We start from the raw sequence: 26,533 nt of genomic DNA on the forward strand, positions 1-26,533 counted from the left end.
ACGTCGAGGACGAGCCATCGGGCACTCTATTCGACATTAGAAATGAGCATAGTCAGTGCTTACTGGAAGTAGGGCAGGGTAGGTTAAGAGCTAATTAGTAACAGGAATTTGGACGTGTAGCGTGAAGAGGTTAAATGTTTTCATTGGATAATGAGACTCTAGGATATTGAGGCTCTAGGAAAATCGCAATGAAGTAATTTGTAGTGCAGTCATTGGCAGCAGTGAATATTGTCTGCAGTTTTCATGTAGCGTTGAGGAATTGACTATCGTGACTACTGGGTGTGCATAATACATTATAAAATAAGTTGTCTGTGGGTTTCGGCACAAACTGCATCGTAACAGCAGAAAAATGAAGTTTTTATTTTTCATTGTGTTTAGACTTTACAGAATTTAATATTTCAGTATTAGCTATCGATCTCTCGGTATGTATCCTTCCGTCCTACATCAGTCGTACTCAATTACGTACCACGTTGGAAAAGTAAAGCACGTCGATTATAAACTAAGAATAAACGAATAGTTAGGGTATGAACTGCTGAAAGTGCATACCTTCTCTAGTCTCATTTCTACAGAGTCCTGTGTTTTTCGAGACGCCATTAACACTTCGAGAAAGACCTTCAGTCACAAATTTCCGTCTTTTATTCAGTACATTATGCATTTAGGACCCTGTGGGTCCATATTAAGGTGTAATTCGTCTTAGTAGATGCTTTATTTGTTCTCTTGAATGAGAAGAAATGCATATTCCTGTCACGAAAGGGTTTGATGTTAGGTTACGAATTTCGTAAGTCAGATGCAGAGAATATGTGCGAAATAGTCTAAAATATTAATAGTGTTAACTTACAAAATAATCCAAGAAAAATGCTTTTCTTGTTTTATTTGGTAAGTTTACACTCTTCATCTTTTCCACTATTTCGCACATATTTCCGCGTCTGACTCACGAAATTCGTAACCTAACATCGAACCTTTTCGTGACAGGAATATGCATTTCTTCTCATTCAAGAGAACAAATAAAGAATGTATTAAGACGAATTACACCTGAAGATGGATACACAGGGTCCGAAATGCATCGTGTACTGAATAAAACACGAAAAATTGGAACTGAAGGCGTTTTTTGTTTCATACCTCGAGTGTATTGAGTACAGTCACGTTTGGAGCTGCAAAATTTGGATAAAATTGAAATAAAACTTCGAAAAAGACTGCTAATAAAATTCCGTCGTTGGTAGTTTAGTATCGTCCAGGTGTTTTCAGATTTTCTGTTTTTTCATATTTGCGAAGGGTAACTTAACTGCATTATGATGTATTATGCGTTTCCAGCTTATTTACGTTTGTGTTCTGAATATATGTTAAAATCTATAGGAAATCTGCAACCAAATGCATTGGCTAAAGCTCTTCTCTGATTACTCCACGTCTGCAGAAAAACAATAGCAGACTTGTCTGTTTGCCAAGATGGAAGCACTGCATCTCCAAACTTGTTTCAGAGATAACTCACCACCAACTGTACAAGATTAAACACAACCTTGTAGCTAACCCAAACGTCATTGAAAGTTAATCTTCATCTATGAACAGTCAACGTTTCATGTGATTGAAACTGAAACAATGTTTTATGTTGTAAAAGACTTCAAATGTAGGTTGTTAACGATGGAAAACTGTAATTTTCAATATTTTTTATTAGTTTCATGCTTATTTTGAATAGAGTACACTGTATTTTTTCTGTTCCTCACATGTCACTTACTTACTAAAGTATTAACCTTTCCAAAAGGGGTAGTAAATATATTATTACATGCGTTAAACTGTAATGGTGAAGAGATTATAGTTTATACGATAAAGGCAGATTGATTCGAGATTTGTTCTCCTTCATTGCAGACAGCTAAATTTAAAATGTTGAAACCACAGAAAAATAAAAAATTTGTGGTGCTATTTGAATAGGGGGTTAAGTGAAGCTTCGTAAACTGTCATACAGTTGAACAAAAACGGAAGATTACATTTTTAACTGTTCTGGTAGTTGTTACATGCATTTCCCACAGTGGAATTATTTACGACCGTCAACCTCCACATGAATATCGTGAAACCATAACTTGTAGTTATCACACGTGGTCTATTACCCTTTCTTGGCAGATCTAGGGCCGTAATATCTGAACCACGAGGTATGTTTTATTCCTCCAACTCAGCTTCAGGTGATAATGAAGATGAATCCTCTTCTGGATTTGAAGATTTGTCTTGAACATGCAGCGGATTTCTGCAACCCTTGACATTTTTCTTTGGTAGTTTTCAAAATGCAATTTTCTCTTCCTTCTCCGAAGACTGAGACGAACTGGTGAAGTCAAATGGCAAGCTGAAGTTTTCTCTCTCTACCGGTGATTTTTGATGGAGTTGGCAAACCAGAAGAAGAAGATGATGATGATGCTGAGCTCTGTCTTTCAGAATTTCTTGGAAGATTAGAAGTTGCACGATGTGCATTTACTTCTGCTTCTGTGCTAACAGAGCGGGATTCATCATTCTGGAATGGGGAAGAAGGAACAAATTTGTGTGATTATCCCAGAATGAGATTTTCACTCAGCCCAGGCTGTGGCTAAGCCATGTCTCCGCAGTATCCTATCTTTCAGGAGTGCTAGTTCTGCAAGGTTCGCAGGAGAGCCTCTGTAAAGTTTGGAAGGTAGGAGACGAGATACTGGCAGAAGTAAAGCTGTGAGGACCGGGCGTGGGTCTTGCTTCGGTAGCTCAGATGGTAGAGCACTTGCCCGCGAAAGGCAAAGGTCCCGAGTTCGAGTCTCGGTCGGCCACACCGTTTTAATCGGCCAGGAAGTTTTGTGTGATGTTTTGTTGTGACTGAAGCGGAAAATTCCGGTGCACCTAAATGTCTGCACGGTATTTCCTGCATAATCTTCTCCGTTTCCAGCCGACGTCGCAAAATTTTACCAAAACCAAATTTTGTAATGGAAGTTGACTGATTATTGTTTATAAATAGGTTTCATAAATACTTTAATGAAGAAGAAGTTATACATATCATATGCAAATTCAGAAAGCCTCTCGAAGGCTGATTCACAAAACCCATTCCCTTATAATTTTTTAAATGTAAGCAGTAGCTCAGATTTATAACAGATGTCGCTAGTTGTTTCGTTGACGGACCTGGTGGATGCTATGATGCTATACAGCTGGTAGTGGAAAGACTTGTAACTGACGTTCCTGCATTTCAACGATACACCCTACTTGGGCTCAAATGGCTCTGAGCACTATGGGACGTAACATCTGAGGACATCAGTCCCCTAGAGCTTAGAACTACTTAAACCTAACTAACCTAAGGATATCACACACAACCATGCCCGAGGCAGGATTCGAACCTGCGACCGTAGCAGTCGCGCGGTTCCGGACTGAATCGCCTAGAACCGCTCGGCCAGACCCTACTTTAAACAGACTTAATATTGCATGGCGGATTGTTATGAGCAGTGCTGTCTTACTTCCTCAATCTCCTTCTGGATGATTGCTGTCTTGATTAAATGTATTTGGAAAAAGGTTCTTGCGCTTGTGCCCGACTTTGCTAACAACGGGCCTGAAACATAACGGCATCCGAGTTGCGCACACGGGCTGAGCAGTTAGATGTTCTTATTTCTATCCACATAGCCCCATGATGCAGAAAGCCCCGACCTACCCTGCGCCATACTGCCGTTGTTGCTAATTAAACTTATTTCTGTGCTCCAGAGTACAATATCTAATTCCTCAAAAGTGAGTGGTGAGATGAAGCAGTGGATCTATAATTGACGTACACTTTCAATAAGAAGCAGCACGGTAGTGGAAGAAGTTAAATATCCTGTATCGGGTGAAAGATTCTAAGAAGGAGCGCAAAGTGGATTACGCTTTAGTAGATGAACGTTTGAAGAGTGGAGGTCGTTGTGCCGTATGCGAGACCAGCAGCTACGAAAGTTGCAAGGTTGCGTGATAACCTTCGACCATAGATATTGGTAGACTGGTCATGACGTATATTTCGTGGCACCAACATCTCTACTGCTATACCACGTGACTATTGGCAAAACATCCTGTTGTGCTTATGGTTGTACCGAGCGTTTTGTGAAGGGAAGTAACATTAAATTTCACGTGTAAGTATTATTAGTATAATTTAGCGGTATTTTTTGAATACTGATAAACTATTGTGTGTATCTTATCCTTATCCAGAACGCCACAGTTACGTAAATTGGCGGTTTGAAGTGCTGTGTGTGTTTCCAGGCGCACATTGCAATCGTATATATTTCTTGAAATGGTAAGCTACAAAGCTGCTTTTTCTCTTTCGTATAGGTTTCCAAAGGATGAAGGGCGCAGGCAGATGTGGATACAGGCAGTGAAACGAAAAGATTTCAAGCCTACTGCGCACACACGCATCTGTTCGAAGCACTTTGAATATATATATATATATATATATTGTGAGTGTGAGAGAGAGAGAGATTTATTACCAATAACCCTTCCCACTCCAAAAGCAATGGTAATGTGCATTGCTACTAAACAAGAAGAAAGGATGATTTTTAGTATCCTGGATTAAATCTGACTTTGGTACAAAAAGGGGTGAATTATGCTGGTATTATTTTAGAGAACAATTTGCAAAAACAAGTTAGGGGTTTGATTTCTCATCAGGGTTTAGTTTTATTTTGTACTTCCCAGTTACAAAACATACAAATATCAGAAACAAATACTGAATACCATTTGCAAAAAGTTAGTTGTATGGCCTATGTTAGTTTCCAGATAATAAGCTGTAATGTATGGGATAAATAATATGCTGCTACAAAAATCTTTGGACATTTACCAAAAAGCATTAAAAGCCTGACAGATAGCCAACCAGCATTTAAAATCAAACTAAAAGAATCTGTGAATGACAGCTCCTACTCAGTAGACAATTTTTTAGGTATAAATAAGTGATTGGAAGAATTGTCGTGTAATGATAGGTCTACCTTTCATTAAACTGACACATCATTGTGAAGTATCGTATTCATGATCTGTGGAACAAGTATTCATGTAAGTAGGTACTGATTTAGTAGATATCTTATTTGATACATCTACGAAACAAACTGTTTAAACCAAAAAAGAGCTTTCAAATGAAACTGCTTTACGTTTTGTGGGTGAACGACACAATTGAGTTCGTTACATTCGATGTGAACACTTGTGTTTACGTTACAGGTTTTGTTGTTTATGCCGATTTATGAAGTCTATAACACTTTCTACAACCAAGGCACTAAAAAAGACACACGCAATATTTACATTTTATGCAGTGCATAACGCGTATTGTGAGTAGAGAATGCATCTCATAATTGGTAACACTGAAATATTCGCGGCGAATATATTGCCGAACATCGAAAGTGTTTCAGCAGTTCACAAAGTTCATTGTGAAGTAATGGCTGTAAAACTGAATTTGCGCAGTGGTTACGCAATAATTCATCACTTCTAGCTGTGTTTACACAAGCTACATTTAATGTGGTGAAGTTAGGAGGAAATGCACTGAGAAATACTGGAAGTGAAATCAGGAATCAGAATGCTGCCTTGAACTCCCGCCGACATTCTGCCAACAGTCACGTGATTCTATGTTGCAGCCACGACAGACGTATAGCCGCTGCACTGCTTGCCCAGTCTATTAGTATCTCTGGTCGAAGGTGACAACCGCTTCTCAGCCACAGACTGGCTTGTGGTGCGTGACTAAGCAGAAGTGCGGAGCGGCATCAAGGTTTATCCGTACCTGCCAACCTTCAAAAACGAAAACAAGGCAAAAGAAAACAGGAGATTCAGTTTTAAAATTCAGAAGGAGCGAATAGCCAAAAACGCAGATCATTTTCTGTATAATCTCTTGACAACCGATATCTTTCACTATGACGTCACAAAGCTATATAACGACAGATAACTGCATGTGAAAACACTAGACCTACCCAATAATGTTGATTGCCTACCCCTTATCTGTAGCTCTAGGTTGGGGTGCTTTTCACTTTTAAATAAAAAATTATGATCCCCATAAAACAGTGTCCACTATGTGGTAAAGCACAGTTATATTTTTTGTCATGATGAAAAAAAAATCAAAATACTACAAATATGATGGATAAGATAAACATGAAAGAACCGCTTATAAACGTGAAATAACTGCTTGTACTAAAATACAGCCTTTCAGTGATATAGGTAACAAAATAATACACATAACCATCCGCTATAAGAATTTTTCCCGATTATAATTTTTTTAAATTTATTGGCTGTTGGGACGCGTCCATACAGACTTTTCAATAGTGGAACGTCAATCATGACGATATGAACATGAGGACAAAAGAACATCCAGTCCCCGAGAGGAGAAAATTCCGAGGCGGCCGTTAGCTTCGGTTAGCAGCCCGCTGTGCTGACTGCAAAACTGCCGAAGCGGACCGTAAAAATGTTGAATAGTATGCGACTTCACCTAAGCACAATGACAACATATATCAACAACGTTGTGCCGTAAAGGCACTCAACAGGGAGGAGACAATGATGAGTAATTTGCGGAGTCTGCAATCTGCTGAACTGGTCGCAGATGAAGAAATTGCAATGCAGAGAAAACCAGAAACCTGTATCCCTTCATTTATTAATACCTTTATACGCGTTTCGGCGTTAGCCATCATTAGAATCGTGGTTTAGATAAAAACCAGAGGATTACGTAACTAGGTTGTTGATTTGTAACGAAGTTGCTCATGTTCGTTACAAGTCAACCATGTTACTATGTAATGCTCTGCTTTTTATCTGAAACAGGATCCTGGTGATGGCTAACGCCGAAACGCATAAAAATCGATTAATAAATGAAGGAATTTCTAATTTTCTTGGCGTTTCAATTCCTTCATCTGCTACCAGTTAAACAAATTGCACACTGCGTAAATTACATAAGACACAAGTCCAAACAAAACACAACACTGGGCAGTACTAATACATCAGGCAAGGACTTTCGTTGCTAAATCGTGGGCTTGATTCGCATAATTAAGCTCGCAGGCCGCCTCGCCACGCTACACGACTCTAGCGCTCCTTGCGTATAAAGTAAAAACTATAGCGCTCATTACGTTTATGTTTTTGGTGCAACGCACCAATATGAATGACACCCCTTTCCTGACATGACACGCCAGTAAAATATGCCTCAAAACACAAAGGATTCAAAGTTTTGTGTACACCTTCTTGAGATGTTTTCACTTAATTACGCGTCGTGAGCAGTGTTTCTTTACTTGCGACGTTTTACAACAGCTGTCTTAAAAACGTCCGTTGCAAAATTCTGCAAGGCCGTTAGTGAAGAAACAATGTCCACGACACTTAAAAAAATGTAAACATCTGAATATGAGATGTCAGACATCCTGGAATGTCACCATGGAAAAATAAAAGCGTAGAGAAACAACTGGTCGCAGCTAACTGATTATAAATTACCTTAAATTAGAAGAGTTTCAGTGTTTCTCACACGTCCGCGCTATCTGTCCCACGAATTTTTTTACCGCAGGCTGGATTGAAACCAATTGCTGGCCGGATCTGTTGCCCATATTTGGAGCATACGCGATGTTTCGCAACCCATGTTACACACTTCTAGAGGACGTAGAAGGGACTTAGTAGATCAAGTTTTACATAGGAACCCACGTCCGGGAACGTCATGCAACGGCGCAACAAAGCGTCAAAGTTACAGGCGCTGGTGCCTGTAAATGTATGTATATGCGGGGTGATTCCGTGACGACGTTACAAACTTTCTAGGACGATGGAAAAGGGTAAACGAATCAACTTGAGGTATCAACTTCAGGAAACGAACGCGTCGAATATTATAAGGGAAAACTGATACCTCTGGCAGTGGAACATATGCAGCGGTGCTCTTATTGCTACGAATGTAGAGCACGCAACTTCATAGATTGTAATATGGGCCAAGACAAGAAAAGGCGTCTAGCAAACATGGGCTCTAAAATGCATACCTGAAGAGGTGCAGTATGAGCTCTTGTTCAATAGAGGAGATGTGTTTTACGCTATTGAAGAAGAAAAACTGCTCACAGCTCCTTAGATATGCTTTTTACAGATCATTTTTACTGCACATTATTTCTTGTCTTGGTCGATACCACCACCTCTGAAAGTTGCATACACTACTTTCTTAGCAACATCAGTACCGGTATATGTATTCCCTTATCAGGGAAATCAGAATGATTTTCGCTTGTAACTTTTGACTGGCCAGTTTCCGAACCAGGTACCCTTGCCTGAAATTGATACATTTATCCTTCTCTATCATTCTTGAAAATTTGTAACATCATCACGGAATTACCCTGTATACGCATACATTTACAGGTGCCGGCGCCTATAACTTTGACGCTCTGTAGCGTAGTTGGGTGGCGCTTCCCGATATGGCTTCCTATGCAAAACTTGATCTGCTGAGTCCCCACTACATCATCTAGAAGGTGTAATATGAATTGTGAAATACCTGCAAGATGCACGAGAACAGGATAAAGAATAATCGATATGTAGATCGCGGGCGACTTAATGATGTGCATAAACTTCGATACGCATATCAATTAAAAACAAGCGAATGAGCCAACGACGTTCCGCTATTTGCCAAAAATAACTGAAGTGGCGGGTTTTCTGGAACAAATGTCTTAGGTTTGACGATAAGTGGCTAAAAATCGGGAGAAATAATGGAATCGGCAGTGTCTCGCCTAAGTCGGATGAGTTGGCGGGTATGCCTATTTTTACGTGTAATTAGTACTGCCTACCACGTAAGGAACGTCAGAAACCAAATGAGTTGCGATGAGTGGCGCCATGTGCGAGGCCAGTTACTGAGACGGCTACCTTTTCTCGCAAGCCAAGATGACTGCGCTTTTTTAGCCGCTAATCGGCTGGAGATATGATTGTAGCGTGTGCCGAAGTGCAGTGCGGCGTCATGGTCTTATCCCTTGCGTGCACAGTTTATCGGCATACAGTCTCTTCGGGCTACGGAAATGGAGGAATTACGTGACATTTGTTGCCTTAATAAACAATAACTTTGTACCAGATAGCGGCACACAGAACTACTGCTGTGACATTAATTTGACAGCCCTTTATTTCTGCGCAAAACCAATGCCAAAGGTCTTGAAACAATATCTCATTCGAGTCTATCACTCAGATTTGCGAATAGATCTGTTCAAGAAACTTCGCTACCACGAAACTCACGACCTTACATAACGTACCACTTTAAATAGACCTAGTAATGAATCAAGGATGAGTCTGCTTTTTTGCAAGTACATATAATGTTTTGCTTTAACACTCAAACATGTTTCACTGGAGTTGTGGTGTCTTAGTAGGTTTTTGTCTTTTACTTTTCTGAAGTACATGTATGCAGGTTGTTTTTAGGTTATGAAATATGTTGCATCTGAATTTGTTATTTCAATTACATACACACTTTACCTTTTATTTTACATTATGTGTGTCCCATGGCTGCCAATCGAAATTAGCCACAGGTCTAAATTAGTACACCACGTCATATGCAAACATGATGTATATTAGCATATCGTGCACATTGAATGATTGTTTATAACCCAATTATTAAAATGTATGTTTAGGTTCGTAAATCGTGTCATATGCCCGTTTTTGGCCTTACCATTGTAGTATTTGGCTAGTCCTGAGCTGTGATAGGTTCGTTTTTGTGTGCCAAACATGTTCTTGTGCTTTGTGTTGTTAGACTGACCCGTGGACATCGCTAAAAATTTTGTGAAGTGTAGGGTGTGGAAAACTATTTGGTGTGTTACGTTATTCATGGATTATGTTTCGTATTTTGACATTGTTTACTCATTTTTTATTTCGCTCGTTTGTGAGTGCAGTCTCTCGGTACGTCGGTGTGGCTTGGACACACGGTTCACTGCACGAATTTACGTTTCTGATGCACTTCTCACTGTTGTTTGTTTACAGTTTTGTTTTGGTTTAACGTCGTCGAACTTTGAATCTGTTCAGTTTGTTTTCGTTCTGCAGGCGTGCGTGCGTGTGTGTGGGTTTTATTTTGTGCTGTCCGACAGTTAATTTTGAGTGTTGATTACTGTTCAGTTACATAGCACAGGCACCGTTTGGTGATTGATAACTTCTATGCAATTTGTGATAGTTTTTTGGATGTCGTAATTTTCTTATATTGCTATAAAAATTGGTACAGATGATCACTGTGTTATAGGATCTGGAGGTCTGTTTTTATGCCACTAGGACGGCGGTTGTTTTCAATAAGGTGGTCTGCAGATACGGAATGTATCTTCTGTTCCTTTCAGTGCCCTGAAATGTTCTTCCATAGACGCCGTAACTCCTCACTGAAATAGTTGTGGTCAGTCCGATTCTTATTTACGTAATTTAATCAATACTTATTGTGCAGTACAACAGTCTCACTCAGATGAACAATACGTATAGCACTTTTATACAATATTAAAGTTAATCAGCTATCATTGTTGATTGTCCTACTTCACTGTCCGTCTTCTTATGCACAACAACACATCATTGAACCATTACATTATGGCTGTTTTGACAGACACAAATTTGACGCTCGAAATCTCGGAACAGACTGACTTTCAGAGAGCTTCAGGCCCAGTACTTATACAGCTTTGCAAAAATGACTTCTAAAGTTTCACATTGTTAAGCACGTGGAGTGTTTGATCTTCAATCCAAAGACTGGTTTCATGTAGCTCTCCCTGTTAGTCTATATCATACAAGTTTCTTCACATCTGCGAAACTATTGCTACCTACATCCACTGGTATGTGCTTACTGATGTCAAGTTTGGTCTCTCTCTACAGTTTAAACACCCTCTACCCTTCTCCCCACAAACACACTTATTTTCACTTCCGAATCGACTAAATCTGATCTCTTTCTCAATTCACTTTAGTACACTACTGGACATTAAAATTGCTACACGAAGAAGAAATGCAGATGATAAACGGGTATTCATTGGAAAAATATATTATACTAGAACTGACATATGATTACATTTTCACACAATTTGGGTGCATAGATCCTGAGAAATCACTACCCAGAACAACCGCCTCTGGCCGTCATAACGGCCTTGATACGCCTGGGCATTGAGTCAAACAGAGCTTGGATGGCGTGTACAGGTACAGCTGCCCATGCAGCTTCAACACGATACCAAAGTTCATCAGGAGTAGTGACTGGCATATTGCGACGAGCCACTTGCTCGGCCAACATTGACCAGACGTTTTCTATTAGCGAGAGATCTGGAGAATGTGCTGGCCAGGGCAGAAGTCGAACATTTTCTGTATCCAGAAAGGCCCGTACAGGACCTGTAACATGCGGTCGTGCATTATCCTGCTGAAATGTAGGGTTTCGCAGGGATCGAATGAAGGGTAGAGCCACGTGTCGTAACACATCTGAAATGTAACGTGCACTGTTCAAACTGCCGTCAATGCCAACAAGAGGTGAACAAGACGTGTAACCAATGGTACCCCATACCATCACGCCGGGTGATACATCAGTATGGGGATGACGAATACACGCTTCCAATGTGCGTTCACCGCGATTTCGCCAAATACGGATTCGACCATCATGATGCTGAACACAGAACCTGGATTAATCCGAAAAAATGACGTTTTGCCATTCGTGCACCCAGGTTCGCCGTTGAGTACACCATCGCAGGGGCTCCTGTCTGTGATGTACCGTCAAGGGTAATCGCAGCCATAGTCTCCGAGCTGATAGTCCATGTTGCTGCAAACGTCGTCGAACTGTTCGTGCAGATGGTTGTTGTCTTGCAAACGTCCCCATCTGTTGCCTCAGGGATCGAGACGTGGCTGCACGATCCGTTACAGCCATGCGGATAAGATGCCTGTCATCTCGACTGCTAGTGATACGAGGCCGTTGGGATCCAGCACGGCGTTCCGTAATACCCTCCTGAAACCACCGATTCCATATTCTGCTAACAGTCGTTGGATCTCGACCAACGCTAGCAGCAATGTCGCGATACGATAAACCGCAATCGCGATAGGCTACAATCCGACCTTTATCAAAGTCGGAAAAGAGATGGTAGGCATTTCTCCTGCTTACACGAGGCATCACACCAACGTTTCACCAGGCGACGCCGGTTAACTGCTGTTTGTGTATGAGAAATCGGTTGGAAACTTTCCTCATGTCAGCATGTTGTAGGTGTCACCACCGGCGCCAACCTTGTGTGAATGCTCTAAAAGCTAATCATTTGTATATCACAGCATCTTCTTCCTGTCGGTTAAATTTCGCGTCGGTAGCACGTCATCTTCGTGGTGTAGCAATTTTAATGGCCAGTAGTGTATATCTTCATTAGTTACCCAGTTTACCCATCTAATCTTCATCATACTTCTGTAAATTACTGTTAATTACATGGAAACTAATTAAGTCTTGGTGATCCCTTGATGCCTAAGAACGTGTCCTACCAACCGAACCCTTCTTCTAGTCAAGTTGTGCCACGAACTCCTCTTCTCCCCAATTCTATTCAATACTTCCACATTAGTTATGTGATCTACCCATCTACTCTTCAGCATTCTTCTGTAGCACCACATTTCGAATGCTTCTATTCTCTTCTTGTCCAAACTATATATCGTCCATGTTTCACTTCCATACATGGCTACACTCCATACAAATACTTTCAGAAATTTTCAGTGAGAATTTTACATCTCAAATTAACTAAAGGGTGCAGGAAAATTAGTTTTGGTCTGAACTTTATTTTACAACGAGAGTTTCGACTGAAATAATCCTTCTTGATGACGAAACAGTACTATATATAGTGCTGTTAATTACATGGAAACTAATTATGTCTTGATGTTCCTACCATGTTTTGGAAATTAGGTACATGAATACTTTAAGGATTTCTGTTGGTTATTTGCCTAACTTCACTAGTAATGTAGTAGTTAATCTATTTACATGTCATCAATCTGACTGGAATAGAAAATAATTACTATCAGTTAACGGAATAGAGCTTTAACGAAACTAGATACTTGAAATGGTTCAAATTAATTAGGAAAATTTTCTGACTAAGGTATTTTAGCAAAGTTGGGCCTGGCCTTGTACTCGGAGCTACAGAATGACAGCTTTATCTTATGACACATCTCTCAGTAACAACTAATGACAAGTAAGAAGGAAAAAAAATGTCATTTAAGGAGGCGAGTAACAAAACAAAATAGAAATGTGTCCCAGCTTGCTTTGCTACAAACGAAGGAACTCAGAATCAGCAAAACGATAATGTTATTAACAACTACTTGAAAATGAAGTTGATCAAAAGCTCTCCCCACTACTAATATACTTCGTTACTTATCAAAACGTTTATACGTCTCTTTACGACTCAAGTGACCCGGCAATCTGTCAGTTAGACGAAACGTATTGTTAGACGCCATAGAAAGACAAGTTTGCATGACGCAGGAATTATGACGTCGCTAAATCTGCTAATGCGCCGAGGCAGTGCGTGAGTGTTCTGCTGGCCACACAGAGCCAGTGGACTTAACAGGTGACGCAATACACTTAGCGTTGCGCAGATAAAACGGCGGTACCTGCGGGACTGTTTGCAGTTTCCGCAGACTCGTGTAGCTAGCCGCACAGCTGAGCCGGTGAGACCGATCACACAGCCATGGGCATCGAGAAATACAAGGGACGCGTCGCACTGGTTACTGGCGCCAGCGCAGGCATCGGTGCAGCTATAGTGCAGGCGCTGCTGAAGCATGGGCTCACCGTCGTGGGAATGGCCAGGAGGGTCGAAAAAGTTAAGGTAAGGATTCTACAGCACTGTAGTATATTCGGGGTAACACTTCTGTTATCAACAAAACGTTTAAATCGTAACTCTATGCACTGTGGTGAAGCTACTGGTCATTTTTATGTAAGAAGGTACAGTGGCTCTCTAGCGTAATATTAGATGTAGGACATGTAAATGTCGAAACAGAATTGTGACAAACAATGCAGTGAGGACATATAGACAGTGGTGAAATGAAAGCACTCGGCTATAACAACATTTGTGTAAGGATACCGCTTTTCATGACCATTGGTGTAGAGTGAGGCTGTCGATATTATAACTTGAAAACTGCGGCATCTACCGTAAATATTTCCGAGTATGAATTTAACCTGCCGTCAATTTACTACAAAAAGGTCTTGTTCACATTTTCTCTAGGATTAATAGTTTTCGCGTTTCAGGGAAGGAAACAGCCGAAGATTCAGGTTACCCTCTATTAGGAAAGTGGGTGCACTCTGTGACTGTTATGTGATTTATGAATTATAGAGCGCAGCAATCGGTCGCCCTTTTTTTGTAGGTTTTATTAGGCAAATCCAGATTTCGGCTAGTGCCTATCCATTATCAATGCACTATTTTCTAATCTCGATGCATGTTAGTTCGCTAGAGTAGTATTCAAAGAACTGTGACTGACGCCCGAACAACAGGGAACTAACATGCAACGAGATAAGAAAATAGTGCATTGATAATGGCTAGGCGCTAGCCGAAATCTGGATTTGCCTAATAAAACCTACAAAAAAAGGACGACTGATTGCTGCGCTCTATAATTTATAAAACAGTCGAAGATTATTAACTCTTTCGTGGTTGATGGTATAGAAACGTGCAGTTTCGAGTTTTGGGACGTCTATATCTCGTATGTATCTAGTGTTAGCATGTAGGGAGATGTCTTCAGAAATTAGAAAAAAATTCTGTGGAACAGCGGTTTGATATGTAGAAGGCTGTGAACGATCAAATGGGGCGGCGAGTGTTTATAGTGTATCTGTTGCACGAACGTCAGTTCAAATCACTATTTTCTCAATTCCAAGAATGTCGAAATAACTAATTGTGTGTCCTTATGCATTACAGACATTCTTTGGAAATGTTACTACACTCCTCAGCAATTCTGCTGGTTTTGACGTAATTCGTATGTAGTGGGCCATATATACGCCCCAGAAAACCTCGTAGAATGTAAAAAACATTGGGGTGTGGAATGTCAAAGCCATCTTCAAATGTTATGTTGAAAACTTTGATGCAATATATCATGTTTTTCATTATCAGGAAAATAAATGTGTTTTGGTACTGATTTTTTTGTACTTCTTTCCATCGTTGCCATTCTGATAAAATCATTCAAAAATGAAATATTTAACTCTTAAGTAACTAAGCTCACATGGAAACTTGGATCTAGTTTGGTTCGTGGGACAAGTGTCTCCCACTTCATTTAGAAAGTCGGCCAGCTTAAAATATTTTTTGTTGTGAAAGTGTGAATGTGTATTATTCATCACAATGGAAGACAGGTTTTGTCCTTTTATTTCTCAAATATATCCTAAATAAATTTCAACCGCGAAAGGGTTAAAGGTAGTATTTCAATAGTATAAAATTAATGTTTACTGCTAAATGAAGAAGGTCAAGAAGAAATATTAAATGTCTGTACCACGTCCAAGCACGATAGAGCCGTATTAAGGGATAAACTGCGCTCTGGGGCTTTAACAGGGTAGAGGTGGCGTGGACGGAGGGTAGAAGCGCGAGGAAATGTAGGTCCCCAGATTGTGGTCTTGCAATTTCCTGCTTCATAGGTCTGTAAACTGAAGATCGAGGAGGTGATTCCCTCCTTGTAACTGCTGTATCTATAATATTACTTCGCCTCGAATTTTAATCCAACTCCCGAACTAATCTTTTATTTTCATCATTGCTTCTGTTTTATACAGATTGAGTAGTACGGATGAAATACTGCACATATTTCTTACACGCTTTTTAATCTGAGCACATGGTTTTTGGTCTTTTATGCTTATTTTTCCCTCTTGGTTTTTACGCGTACTGCGTATTATCCTGCTTCCCCTATTTTTCTCAGAATTTTGAACGTCTTGCACTTTTTTACATTATCGAACGCTTTTTCTAGGTAGACAAATCCGATCAAGGTATCTTGATTTTTCTTCAGTCTTACTTGCATTGCCTGGCAAAACTTCAGAACTGCCTCTCTGGCAACTTTACCCTTCCAAAAACATGAACTGGTCGTCATCTAACAGATCGTCAATTTTTTCCCTTCTTCAGTTTATTACTCTTCTGAGCAACTTCTATGTATTAGTTGTTACTTGAACTTTTTGAACACTGCAAGGGCGAGTAACCGCGAGAACTATCGCACAATCAATGTATTAGTTGTTACTTTGATTGTGCAATAGTTCTCACGGTTACTCGCCCTTGCAGTCTTCGGGATTGCGTGGAAGACATTTTCCAGAAAGTGTGATTGCATGCTTTCAGCCTCACGTACTCTACAGATCACACTGAATGATTTTTTGGTTGCAACAGAAATTCTGAAGGAATGTTATCTAAGCTTTACGCCTTATTTGACCCCAAGTCATCCAGAGCTATGCTAACTCTAATACGGGATGACCCATGTGTTCCCTGCCGCCGTTGGATAAGCAGTTGCAGCAGCAAGTCGTATACTCCTAGCTCACTCATTTGTTACATAGTTTAATTCTTAATTTCTTTGCGTGTTTTTGGTACTTGCATTGTTTAATTCATAAATTTCGGGCGTATTATAGTATTTGAGAGTCGTAGCATCGCGTTTTAGTACCTAAATAGTGTAAAGTCGCGTAGTCTCCTTCCGCCGCCGAGCAGTGCGTCAGCAGTGCGCAAGTAGCAGCATTACTGCATTTACTAGGCAACCTTGTATTTTAATAACCGTTTAAATTTTGTGTCGATTAGTTTGCGCTCTCTGTAGATTAGTTCAGACGTTCTTTGCACAACAGTTTTTAACATGGATAGGGACTGCAACTACTGTGTTCGGATGCAGGCTGAGTTGGCATCCCTTCGCTCCCAGCTTCAGGCAGTGTTGGCTTCGGTCACACAGCTTGAGGCTGTTGCCAATGGGCATCACTGTGGGGGTCCGGATGGGGGTTTGTCGGGGACGGCCAGCTTGTCCCACGCATCCCCCGATCGGACTACGACTGTGGTTGCCCGGGATACTGCCCGCATTGAGGCTGATCCCTCACCTGTGGTAGAGTGGGAGGTCGTCTCAAGGTGTGGCAGGGGGCGAAAGACATTCCAGAGGGCTGAACGGAAGGCCTCTACAGTTTGTCTGACGAACCGGTTTCAGGCTCTGTCTCAGGCTGATACTGATCTTCGGCCTGACATAACTGCTTGTCCTGTTCCAGAGGTTGCCCCTCAGTCTGCAAGATCCGGGCGGTCGCAGAGGGTGGGCTTACTGGTAGTTGGGAGCTCCAGCGTCAGGCGCGTAATGGGGCCCCTTAGGGAAATGGCAGCAAGAGAGGGCAAGAAAACCAATGTGCACTCCGTGTGCATACTGGGGGGAGTCATTCCAGATGTGGAAAGGGTCCTTCCGGATGCCATTAAGGGTACAGGGTGCACCCATCTGCAGGTGGTCGCTCATGTCGGCACCAATGATGTGTGTCGCTATGGATCGGAGGAAATCCTCTCTGGCTTCCGGCGGCTATCTGATTTGGTGAAGACTGCCAGTCTCGCTAGCGGGATGAAAGCAGAGCTCACCATCTGCAGCATCGTCGACAGGACTGACTGCGGACCTTTGGTACAGAGCCGAGTGGAGGGTCTGAATCAGAGGCTGAGACGGTTCTGCGACCGTGTGGGATGCAGATTCCTCGACTTGCGCCATAGGGTGGTGGGGTTTCGGGTTCCGCTGGATAGGTCAGGAGTCCACTACACGCAACAAGCGGCTACACGGGTAGCAGGGGTTGTGTGGCGTGGGCTGGGCGGTTTTTTAGGTTAGATGGCCTTGGGCAAGTACAGAAAGGGCAACAGCCTCAACGGGTGCGGGGCAAAGTCAGGACATGCGGGGACCAAGCAGCAATCGGTATTGTAATTGTCAACTGTCGAAGCTGCTTTGGTAAAGTACCGGAACTTCAAACGCTGATAGAAAGCACCGAAGCTGAAATCGTTATAGGTACAGAAAGCTGGCTGCAGCCAGAGATTAATTCTGCCGAAATTTTTACAAAGGTGCAGACGGTGTTTAGAAAGGATAGATTGCATGCAACTGGTGGTGGAGTGTTCGTTGCTGTTAGTAGTAGTTTATCCTGTAGTGAAGTAGAAGTGGATAGTTCCTGTGAATTATTATGGGTGGAGGTTACACTCAACAACCGAGCTAGGTTAATAATTGGCTCCTTTTACCGACCTCCCGACTCAGCAGCATTAGTGGCAGAACAACTGAGAGAAAATTTGGAATACATTTCACATAAATTTTCTCAGCATGTTATAGTCTTAGGTGGAGATTTCAATTTACCAGATATAGACTGGGACACTCAGATGTTTAGGACGGGTGGTAGGGACAGAGCATCGAGTGACATTATACTGAGTTCACTATGCGAAAATTACCTCGAGCAATTAAACAGAGAACCGACTCGTGGAGATAACATCTTGGACCTACTGATAACAAACAGACCCGAACTTTTCGACTCTTCAAGTGCAGAATAGAGAATCAGTGATCATAAGGCCGTTGCAGCATCCCTGAATATGGAAGTTAATAGGAATATAAAAAAAGGGAGGAAGGTTTATCTGTTTAGCAAGAGTAATAGAAGGCAGATTTCAGACTACCTAACAGATCAAAACGAAAATTTCTGTTCCGACACTGACAATGTTGAGTGTTTATGGAAAAAGTTCAAGGCAATCGTAAAATGCGTTTTAGACAGGTACGTGCCGAGTAAAACTGTGAGGGACGGGAAAAACCCACCATGGCACAACAACAAAGTTAGGAAACTACTGCGAAAGCAAAGAGAGCTTCACTCCAAGTTTAAACGCAGCCAAAACCTCTCAGACAAACAGAAGCTAAATGATGTCAAAGTTAGCGTAAGGAGGGCTATGCGTGAAGCGTTCAGTGAATTCGAAAGTAAAATTCTATGTACCGACTCGACAGAAAATCCTAGGAAGTTCTGGTCTTACGTTAAATCAGTAAGTGGCTCGAAACAGCATATCCAGACGCTCCGGGATGATGATGGCATTGAAACAGAGGATGACACGCGTAAAGCTGAAATACTAAACACCTTTTTCCAAAGCTGTTTCACAGAAGAAGACCCCACTGCAGTTCCTTCTCTAAATCCTCGCACAAACGAGAAAATGGCTGACATCGAAATAAGTGTCCAAGGAATAGAAAAGCAACTGGAATCACTCAACAGAGGAAAGTCCACTGGACCTGACGGGATACCAATTCGATTCTACACAGAGTACGCGAAAGAACTTGCCCCCCTTCTAACAGCCGTGTACCGCAAGTCTCTAGAGGAACGGAAGGTTCCAAATGATTGGAAAAGAGCACAGGTAATCCCAGTCTTCAAGAAGGGTTGTCGAGCAGATGCGCAAAGCTATAGACCTATATCTCTGACGTCGATCTGTTGTAGAATTTTAGAACATGTTTTTTGCTCGAGTATCATGTCGTTTTTGGAAACCCAGAATCTACTATGTAGGAATCAACATGCATTCCGGAAACAGCGATCGTGTGAGACCCAACTCGCTTTATTTGTTCATGAGACCCAGAAAATATTAGATATAGGCTCCCAGGTAGATGCTATTTTTCTTGACTTCCGGAAGGCGTTCGATACAGTTCCGCACTGTCGCCTGATAAACAAAGTAAGAGCCTACGGAATATCAGACCGGCTGTGTGGCTGGATTGAAGAGTTTTTAGCAAACAGAACACAGCATGTTGTTATCAATGGAGAGACGTCTACAGATGTTAAAGTAACCTCTGGCGTGCCACAGGGGAGTGTTATGGGACCATTGCTTTTCACGATATATATAAATGACCTAGTAGATAGTGTCGTAAGTTCCATGCGGCTTTTCGCGGATGATGCTGTAGTATACAGAGAAGTTGCAGCTTTAGAAAATTGTAGCGAAATGCAGGAAGATCTGCAGCGGATAGGCACTTGGTGCAGGGAGTGGCAACTGTCCCTTAACATAGACAAATGTAATGTATTGTGAATACATAGAAAGAAGAATCCTTTATTGTATGATTATATGATAGCGGAACAAACACTGGTAGCAGTTACTTCTGTAAAATATCTGGGAGTATGCGTGCGAAACGATTTGAAGTGGAATGATCATATAAAATTAATTGTTGGTAAGGCGGGTACCAGGTTGAGATTCATTGGGAGAGTGCTTAGAAAATGTAGTCCATCAACAAAGAAGGTGGCTTACAAAAGACTCGTTCGACCTATACTTGAGTATTGCTCATCAGTGTGGGATCCGTACCAGATCGGGTTGACGGAGGAGATAGAGAAAATCCAAAGAAGAGCGGCGCGTTTCGTCACAGGGTTATTTGACAACCGTGATAGCGTTACGAAGATGTTTAATAAACTCAAGTGGCAGACTCTGCAAGAGAGGCGCTCTGCATCGCGGTGTAGCTTGCTCACCAGGTTTTGAGGGGGTGCGTTTCTGGATGAGGTATCGAATATATTGCTTCCCCCTACTTATACCTCCCGAGGAGATCACGAATATAAAATTAGAGAGATTAGAGCGCGCACGGAGGCCTTCAGACAGTCGTTCTTCCCGCGAACCATACGCAACTGGAACAGGAAAGGGAGGTAATGACAGTGGCACGTAAAGTGCCCTCCGCCACACACCGTTGGGTGGCTTGTGCAGTATAAATGTAGATGTAGATGTATTCCATATCGACTCCCAATTTTTTTCTGTCACGTCATCAGACAGTTCCTACCCTCGTAGAGGCCATCAGTGTACTCTTCCAACCTACTAACTCTCTCCCTTGTGGTTAACTGAGAAATTCTTCCTGCACTCTTAATGTTCGCTGCTTTACTTCTAATTTTACCAAAAGTGTTTTGACTTTCCTATAAGCTAATTGTGTTCTTCCGGGATAAGTTGTCGTTCTGTTTCAAATGGTTCAAATGGCTCTGAGCACTATGGGACTTAACATCTGAGGTCATGAGTCCCCTAGAAATTAGAACTACTTAAGCCTAACTAACCTAAGGACATCACACGCATCCTGCGTTTCTGTTTCTTTACATTTTCCTTGCAGGCGGGTTTGCCTTAGCCGCCTAGCATTTTATGTTTATTTCATTCCTAAGTGAATTATATTACTTTAATCCTGTCTTTGCCAGCGCATTTTTGTATTTCCTTCTTGTTTTGCTCAATTGAAATATTTTTTCACCGTTAACTTCCTTTTACCTTTACTACTTACTCCATCTTCCCTGTTTGCCCTGTTTTAGACATGTCTATTTCCGTTCAACTGTGCTCTCTAATATTCATTAGTGCAGTGTCTACTGTCTTGAAAAATTTCGCCTGGCGGAATAGCCGCGCGGTTAGGGGCGCCATGCCACTGATTGCGCGAGCACTCCTGCCGGAGGTTCGAGTCCTCCCTCGGGCATGTGTGTGTGTGTGTGTGTGTGTGTGTGTGTGTGTGTGTGTGTGTGTGTGTGTTGTTCTTAGCGTAAGTTAAATTAAAAAGTCTAGGACCGATGACCTCAGCAGTTTGGTCCCTTAGGAATTCACACACATTTGAACATTTTTGAACAACTTCAAATGCACATCGTCACTCCTCAATATTTAAGTATCTCACTTCTTTCCACATCAGTTCTTCCTGATTATTCTCCTATAGTTCAGTCTACTCTGAATTTTGATCTGTGTCTATGTCTACTCTTGGTTGCACTTTACAAAACTAATATCCGATTTCGGAATTTCTGTCTGACCACGATATAATCCTGCTTGAATCTCCAAGTGTCTTCGTCATTTCCAAGTATACCTCTTGTGATTTTAGAACAGTGTATTCGCTATTGCTAACTGAAACTGACTGTTGAACTCAATTAGGCTCTCTCCTCTGTCACTCCTACTATCAAGCCCAATATCTACCATAACTCTGTCTTCTGTTCGTTACCCTACTACCTCTTTCCAGTTCCCAGTATTATTATATTTTCACCTCCCTTTACATACTGAATTACCTGCTCGATATACTTGTATACTTTCTCGGTCTCTTCAGATTGTAACATCAATATGAACTCCTAGTGTTGGTTTGTTATCAGTTCTGATAAGACAAACCTATCACTGAACTACTGGCAGTAGGTAACTCTCTGCCCTACCTCCCTATTCGTAGAAAATCCTGCTCCCATTATATTTTCTATATTGAGCATGCATAAATTATTATACTAATTTCACGCTGGCAACATTTATTACTGAACTACGTAGCTGTTGCTGGCCATACGTTGCTGTTAGTCAGTCTGGTTAAATGTAAAGAGAAAGAGAAGAGGAAGGACACGTTTTTTGTATGGCAAGTGGATATACGTCCTAATCTCCTTCTCTCCCCTGCCTCTGTCCATCTCTTTCTCCTCCCCCCCCCCCTCTCTCTGGCCACCATTTCCTCCCTCCTTTGTCTGACCATCTTCTTCTCCTCCTTCATCGCCTCCTGCCCCCTGTCCATCATCTACACGGGGGCTGTGTGGAAGGGACTGGGCGGTTTTTAGGTCAGAGGGTCTCAGGAAACCACAGAAGGAGCGTCCGTCTAAGAGGGGGCAGATAAAACACAGTAAGGTAGTTGTAGAAACGATCGGTATTGTAGTTGTAAATTGTTGTCGCTGTGTTGGGAATGAACCAGAGCTCCAAGCCCTAATAGAAATCATTGAAGCTCAAATAGTTATAGGTACGGAAAGCTGGGTAAAGCCGAAAATAAGTTCGGCCGAAATTTTTTCAAAAGACCTAACAGTGAGCAGAAGGGATAGATTAAACACAGTTGATGGTGGAGTATTTACTGCTGTCAGATGTAGTTTACCTTGTAATGAAATTAGATTGTTCCTGCGAACTATGGTTATACTTGACAATCGGACTAAACTATTACTTGAATCGTTTTACCGACACCCGACTCAAAAGATATAGCTGCTGAACAGTTCAAAGAAAACTTGGGTCTCATTTCAAACAAATACCCCACTCATACAATTATAGTCGGTGTCGACTTCAATCTGCCCTCGATATGCTGGAAAAATTATACCTGTAAAGCCGGCAGCAGGCATAAAAAGTCATCCGAAATTGTACTGAATGCTTTCTCAGAAAATTATTTTGAACAGCTACTCCATGAGCCCACTTGAAGCGTAAATGGTTGCGAAAGCTTACTTGACCTCTTAGCAGCAAACAGTCCTGGACAAATAGGGAGTATCATGACGAATACAGGGATTAGCGACCACAACTGCTGCTAGGCTGAATACCGTAACACCCACAACCATCAAAAAGAAGCTCAAAGTACATATATTTAAAAAATCTGATAAAAATTCTCTTAACACCTTTTTAAGAGACAGTCTCCACTCCTTCCGATCTGATCACGTAATCGTAGAAAAGATGTGGAATGATTTCAAAAGATAGTATCGACGGCAGTTGAGAGATATATAGCACATAAATTAATAAGTGATGGTACTGAGTCCCCAGAGTACAGAAAACGGGTCAGATCGCTGTTGCAGAAGCAACGAAAAAAGCATGCCAAATTTAAAAGAACGCAAACTCCCCAAGATTCGTAAAGTTTTGCAGAAGTTCGAATTATAACGCCTGCTTCAATGCGAGATGCTTTTAATAATTTCCACAATGAAACTCTGTCTCGGAATCTTGCAGAAAACCCAAAGAGATTCTGCTCATATATAAAGCACACCAGTGGCAAGACGCAGGCAATACCTTCACTGCGTGATAACAACGGTAAACTCTCTGATGACAGTGCCACTAAAGCAGGGTTATTAAACACGGTTTTGCGAAACTCCTTCACCAAAGAAGACGAAGTACATATTCCTGAATTCCAATCAAGAGCAACTGCCAAGGTGAGAAACATAGAAGTAGATATCCTCGGTGTATCAAAGCAGTTGAAATCAATAAAGGCAAGACCTCCTGTCCAGATTGTATACCAGTCAGGTTCCTCTCAGAGTATGATGATACAATAGCAATTATATACAACCGCTCGCTCAGAGAAAGATCAGTACCGAAAGACTGGTTACAGGCCCATATCACTAACGTCGATTTGCAGTAGGGTTTTGGAACATATACCGTATTCGAACATTATGAAGTACCTCGAAGAAAACGATTTATTGACACATAGTCAGAACGGATTCAGAAAATATCGTTCTTTCGAAACGCAACTAGCCCTTTATACCCATGAAACGATGAGTGCTATGAGTGCTATCGACAGGGGATGTCAAATTGATCTCATATTTTTAGATTTCCAGAAGGATTTCGACACCATCCCTCACAAGCGTCTTCTCACCAAATTACGTACCTATGGAATATCACCTCAATTTTGCGACTGGATTCGTAATTTCCTGTCTGAAAGGTGACATTTCGTAGTAATAGACGGAAAGTCATCGTGTAAAACAGAAGTAATATCCGGCGTTCCACAAGGAACTGTTATAGGCCCTCTATTGTTCCTGATCTATATTAACGACATAGGAGACTTTCTGAGTAGCCCTCTTAGATTATTTTGATGCTGTGATTTACCGTCTTGTAAAGTCATCAGTTGACCAAAACGAATTGCAAAATGATTTAGATAAGATATCTGTATGGTGTGAAAAGTGGCGATTGATCCTGAATAAAGAAAAGTGTGAATTTATTCACATGAGTACTAAACAAATCCGCTAAGTTTCGATTACGCGTTAAGTCACACAAATCTGGAACCAAAGACTGCGATTCATTGACAGAACACTTAGAAGGTGCAACAGGTCTAGCAAAGAGACTGCTTACACAACGCTTGTCCGCAATATTCTGGAGTATTTCTGTGCGGTGTGGGATCCGCAACAGGTGGGACTGACGGATGACATCGAAAACGTTCAAAGAAGGGCGGCTCGTTTTGTATTATCGCAAAACAGGGGAGATAGTGCCACAGACATGATACATGAATTGGAATGGCAGTCATTAAAACAAAGGCGTTTTTCGTTGCGACGGAATCTTCCCATTGCATTTCAATCGCCAGTTTTCTCCATTCTGTTGGCACCCACCTACGTAGGGAGAAATTATCATCACGATAACGTAAGAGAAATCAGGTCTCGCACAGAAAAATTTAAGTGCTCGTTTTTCCCGAGAGCCGTTCGAGAGTGGAATGATACAGAGAGAGCTTGAAGGTGGTTCATTGAACCCTCTGCCAGGCAGTTAATTGTGAATAGCAGAGTAATCACGTAGATGTAGGTGTAGATGTAGATGTAGTGCCCCCTTTCTATGTTCATCTTCTCCTGTCCCTTTGTCTCCATCTCCTTCTACCCCCTTCTCTGTCCATTTTCTCCTTTCCGCTTTCTATGTCCATTCTCTCCCAAGACTCTATTCATCTCTTCTTTTCCCTTCTGGTTGATCTTATTTATTGTTGCAAATTCAGAATCTGTAGTAGTATTCAAACCAATATCCGATAAGCCATTGATACAACTTTCCAGTTTGCTAATGACGTTTAACTATTATAAACTTTATGTATACAGATTTATAGATTATTTATATTGAAATATATAGCCTATGTTCATTCGAATATTCATTAAACTAGTGTGTAAAAATTTCAAGTAAAACGATCAAGAACTTTTCGAGATTTTTGGTAATACATTTCTCCTTTTTACATTACGTATTTATTTATGTATTATATACATTTAAAATATTGGTATATGAAAACAGCCGTATTCGAATGCAACGTGGTCTCAAAATTTCGAAGCAATCGGTGAAGAACTTTCGGAAATTTAAGATTTCTGAACAAACAATACCAGATTTTTGTTAACAGTATATTCGCATACATGGCACATGAAGTATGGATATACATAAAGTGTCTTTAATGCAGTATTTTGAATTGTTTTCTGGATCCGAACGCCGATGATCATTGCTGATTCTTTTGCCTTTTAGGGGCAGTTTCCCACTTCGAGGGCAAGAGGTTGCCCTGAAAATCTGAGCGCTCCTCCGTCCTCTATGAACAAAGTCGCTGGTGGAGTGAGGGTGACTTCTTACACCAGAAGTCTCCAGCCGCCATTGTTGACGATTTTTATCAGAATTTAAGCAGTGCATTAGTTCCAACCTGGGACGAGACGTCTAATCAAAGACTCTACCCCTAGTGGGCGACATATGCGCCGAGTACGGTACAGAGGCCTATATACAATGAAGCAGCAAAGAAACTGGTATGGGCATGCGTATTCAAATACACAGATATGTAAACAGGCAGAATACGGGGCTGTAGTCGGCAACGCCTAGTCTGGCGCAGTCGTTAGATCGGTTACTGCTGCTACAATGGCAGGTTATAGAGATATGAGTGAAATTTGAACGTGTTGTTATAGTCGGCGCACGAGCGATGGGATACAGATATCTCCGAGGTAGCGATTTTCACGTAAGACCATTTGACAAGTGCTCCTTGAATATCAGGAATCCGGTAGAACATTGAATCTCCGACATCGCTGCGGCCGGAAAAAGATCCTGCAAGAACGGGACTGAAGAGAATTGTTCACCGTGACGTGCAACCCTTCCGATAATTCGCGTGCGAACCACTCAACGAAACATCATCGATATGGGCTTTCGGGGCCGAAGGTCCACTTGTGTACCCTTGATGACTGCACGACACAGCCGCGCGGGATTAGCCGAGCGGTCTGAGGCGCTGCAGTCATAAACTGTGCGGCTGGTCCCGGTGGTTCGAGTCCTCCCTCGGGCATGGGTGTGTGTGTTTGTCCTTAGGATAATCTAGGTCAAGTAGT

General features: G+C 41.6%; 1 protein-coding gene across 1 annotated transcript in view; it reads left to right on the forward strand.

Moving 5' to 3' along the window:
* Positions 1-13,462: 13,462 nt before the first annotated feature.
* LOC124596398 (dehydrogenase/reductase SDR family member 11-like) overlaps positions 13,463-26,533 on the forward strand; it is a 39,806-nt gene continuing 26,735 nt past the window's right edge. The window contains exon 1 of the mRNA XM_047135525.1: positions 13,463-13,682. Within this exon, the coding sequence (XP_046991481.1) occupies positions 13,545-13,682 (138 nt within the window). The 5' untranslated portion in view covers positions 13,463-13,544. The remainder of the gene's footprint in view (positions 13,683-26,533) is intronic.

The sequence above is a fragment of the Schistocerca americana genome, chromosome 2 (assembly GCF_021461395.2).
Source record: "Schistocerca americana isolate TAMUIC-IGC-003095 chromosome 2, iqSchAmer2.1, whole genome shotgun sequence".
Lineage (NCBI taxonomy): Eukaryota > Metazoa > Arthropoda > Insecta > Orthoptera > Acrididae > Schistocerca > Schistocerca americana.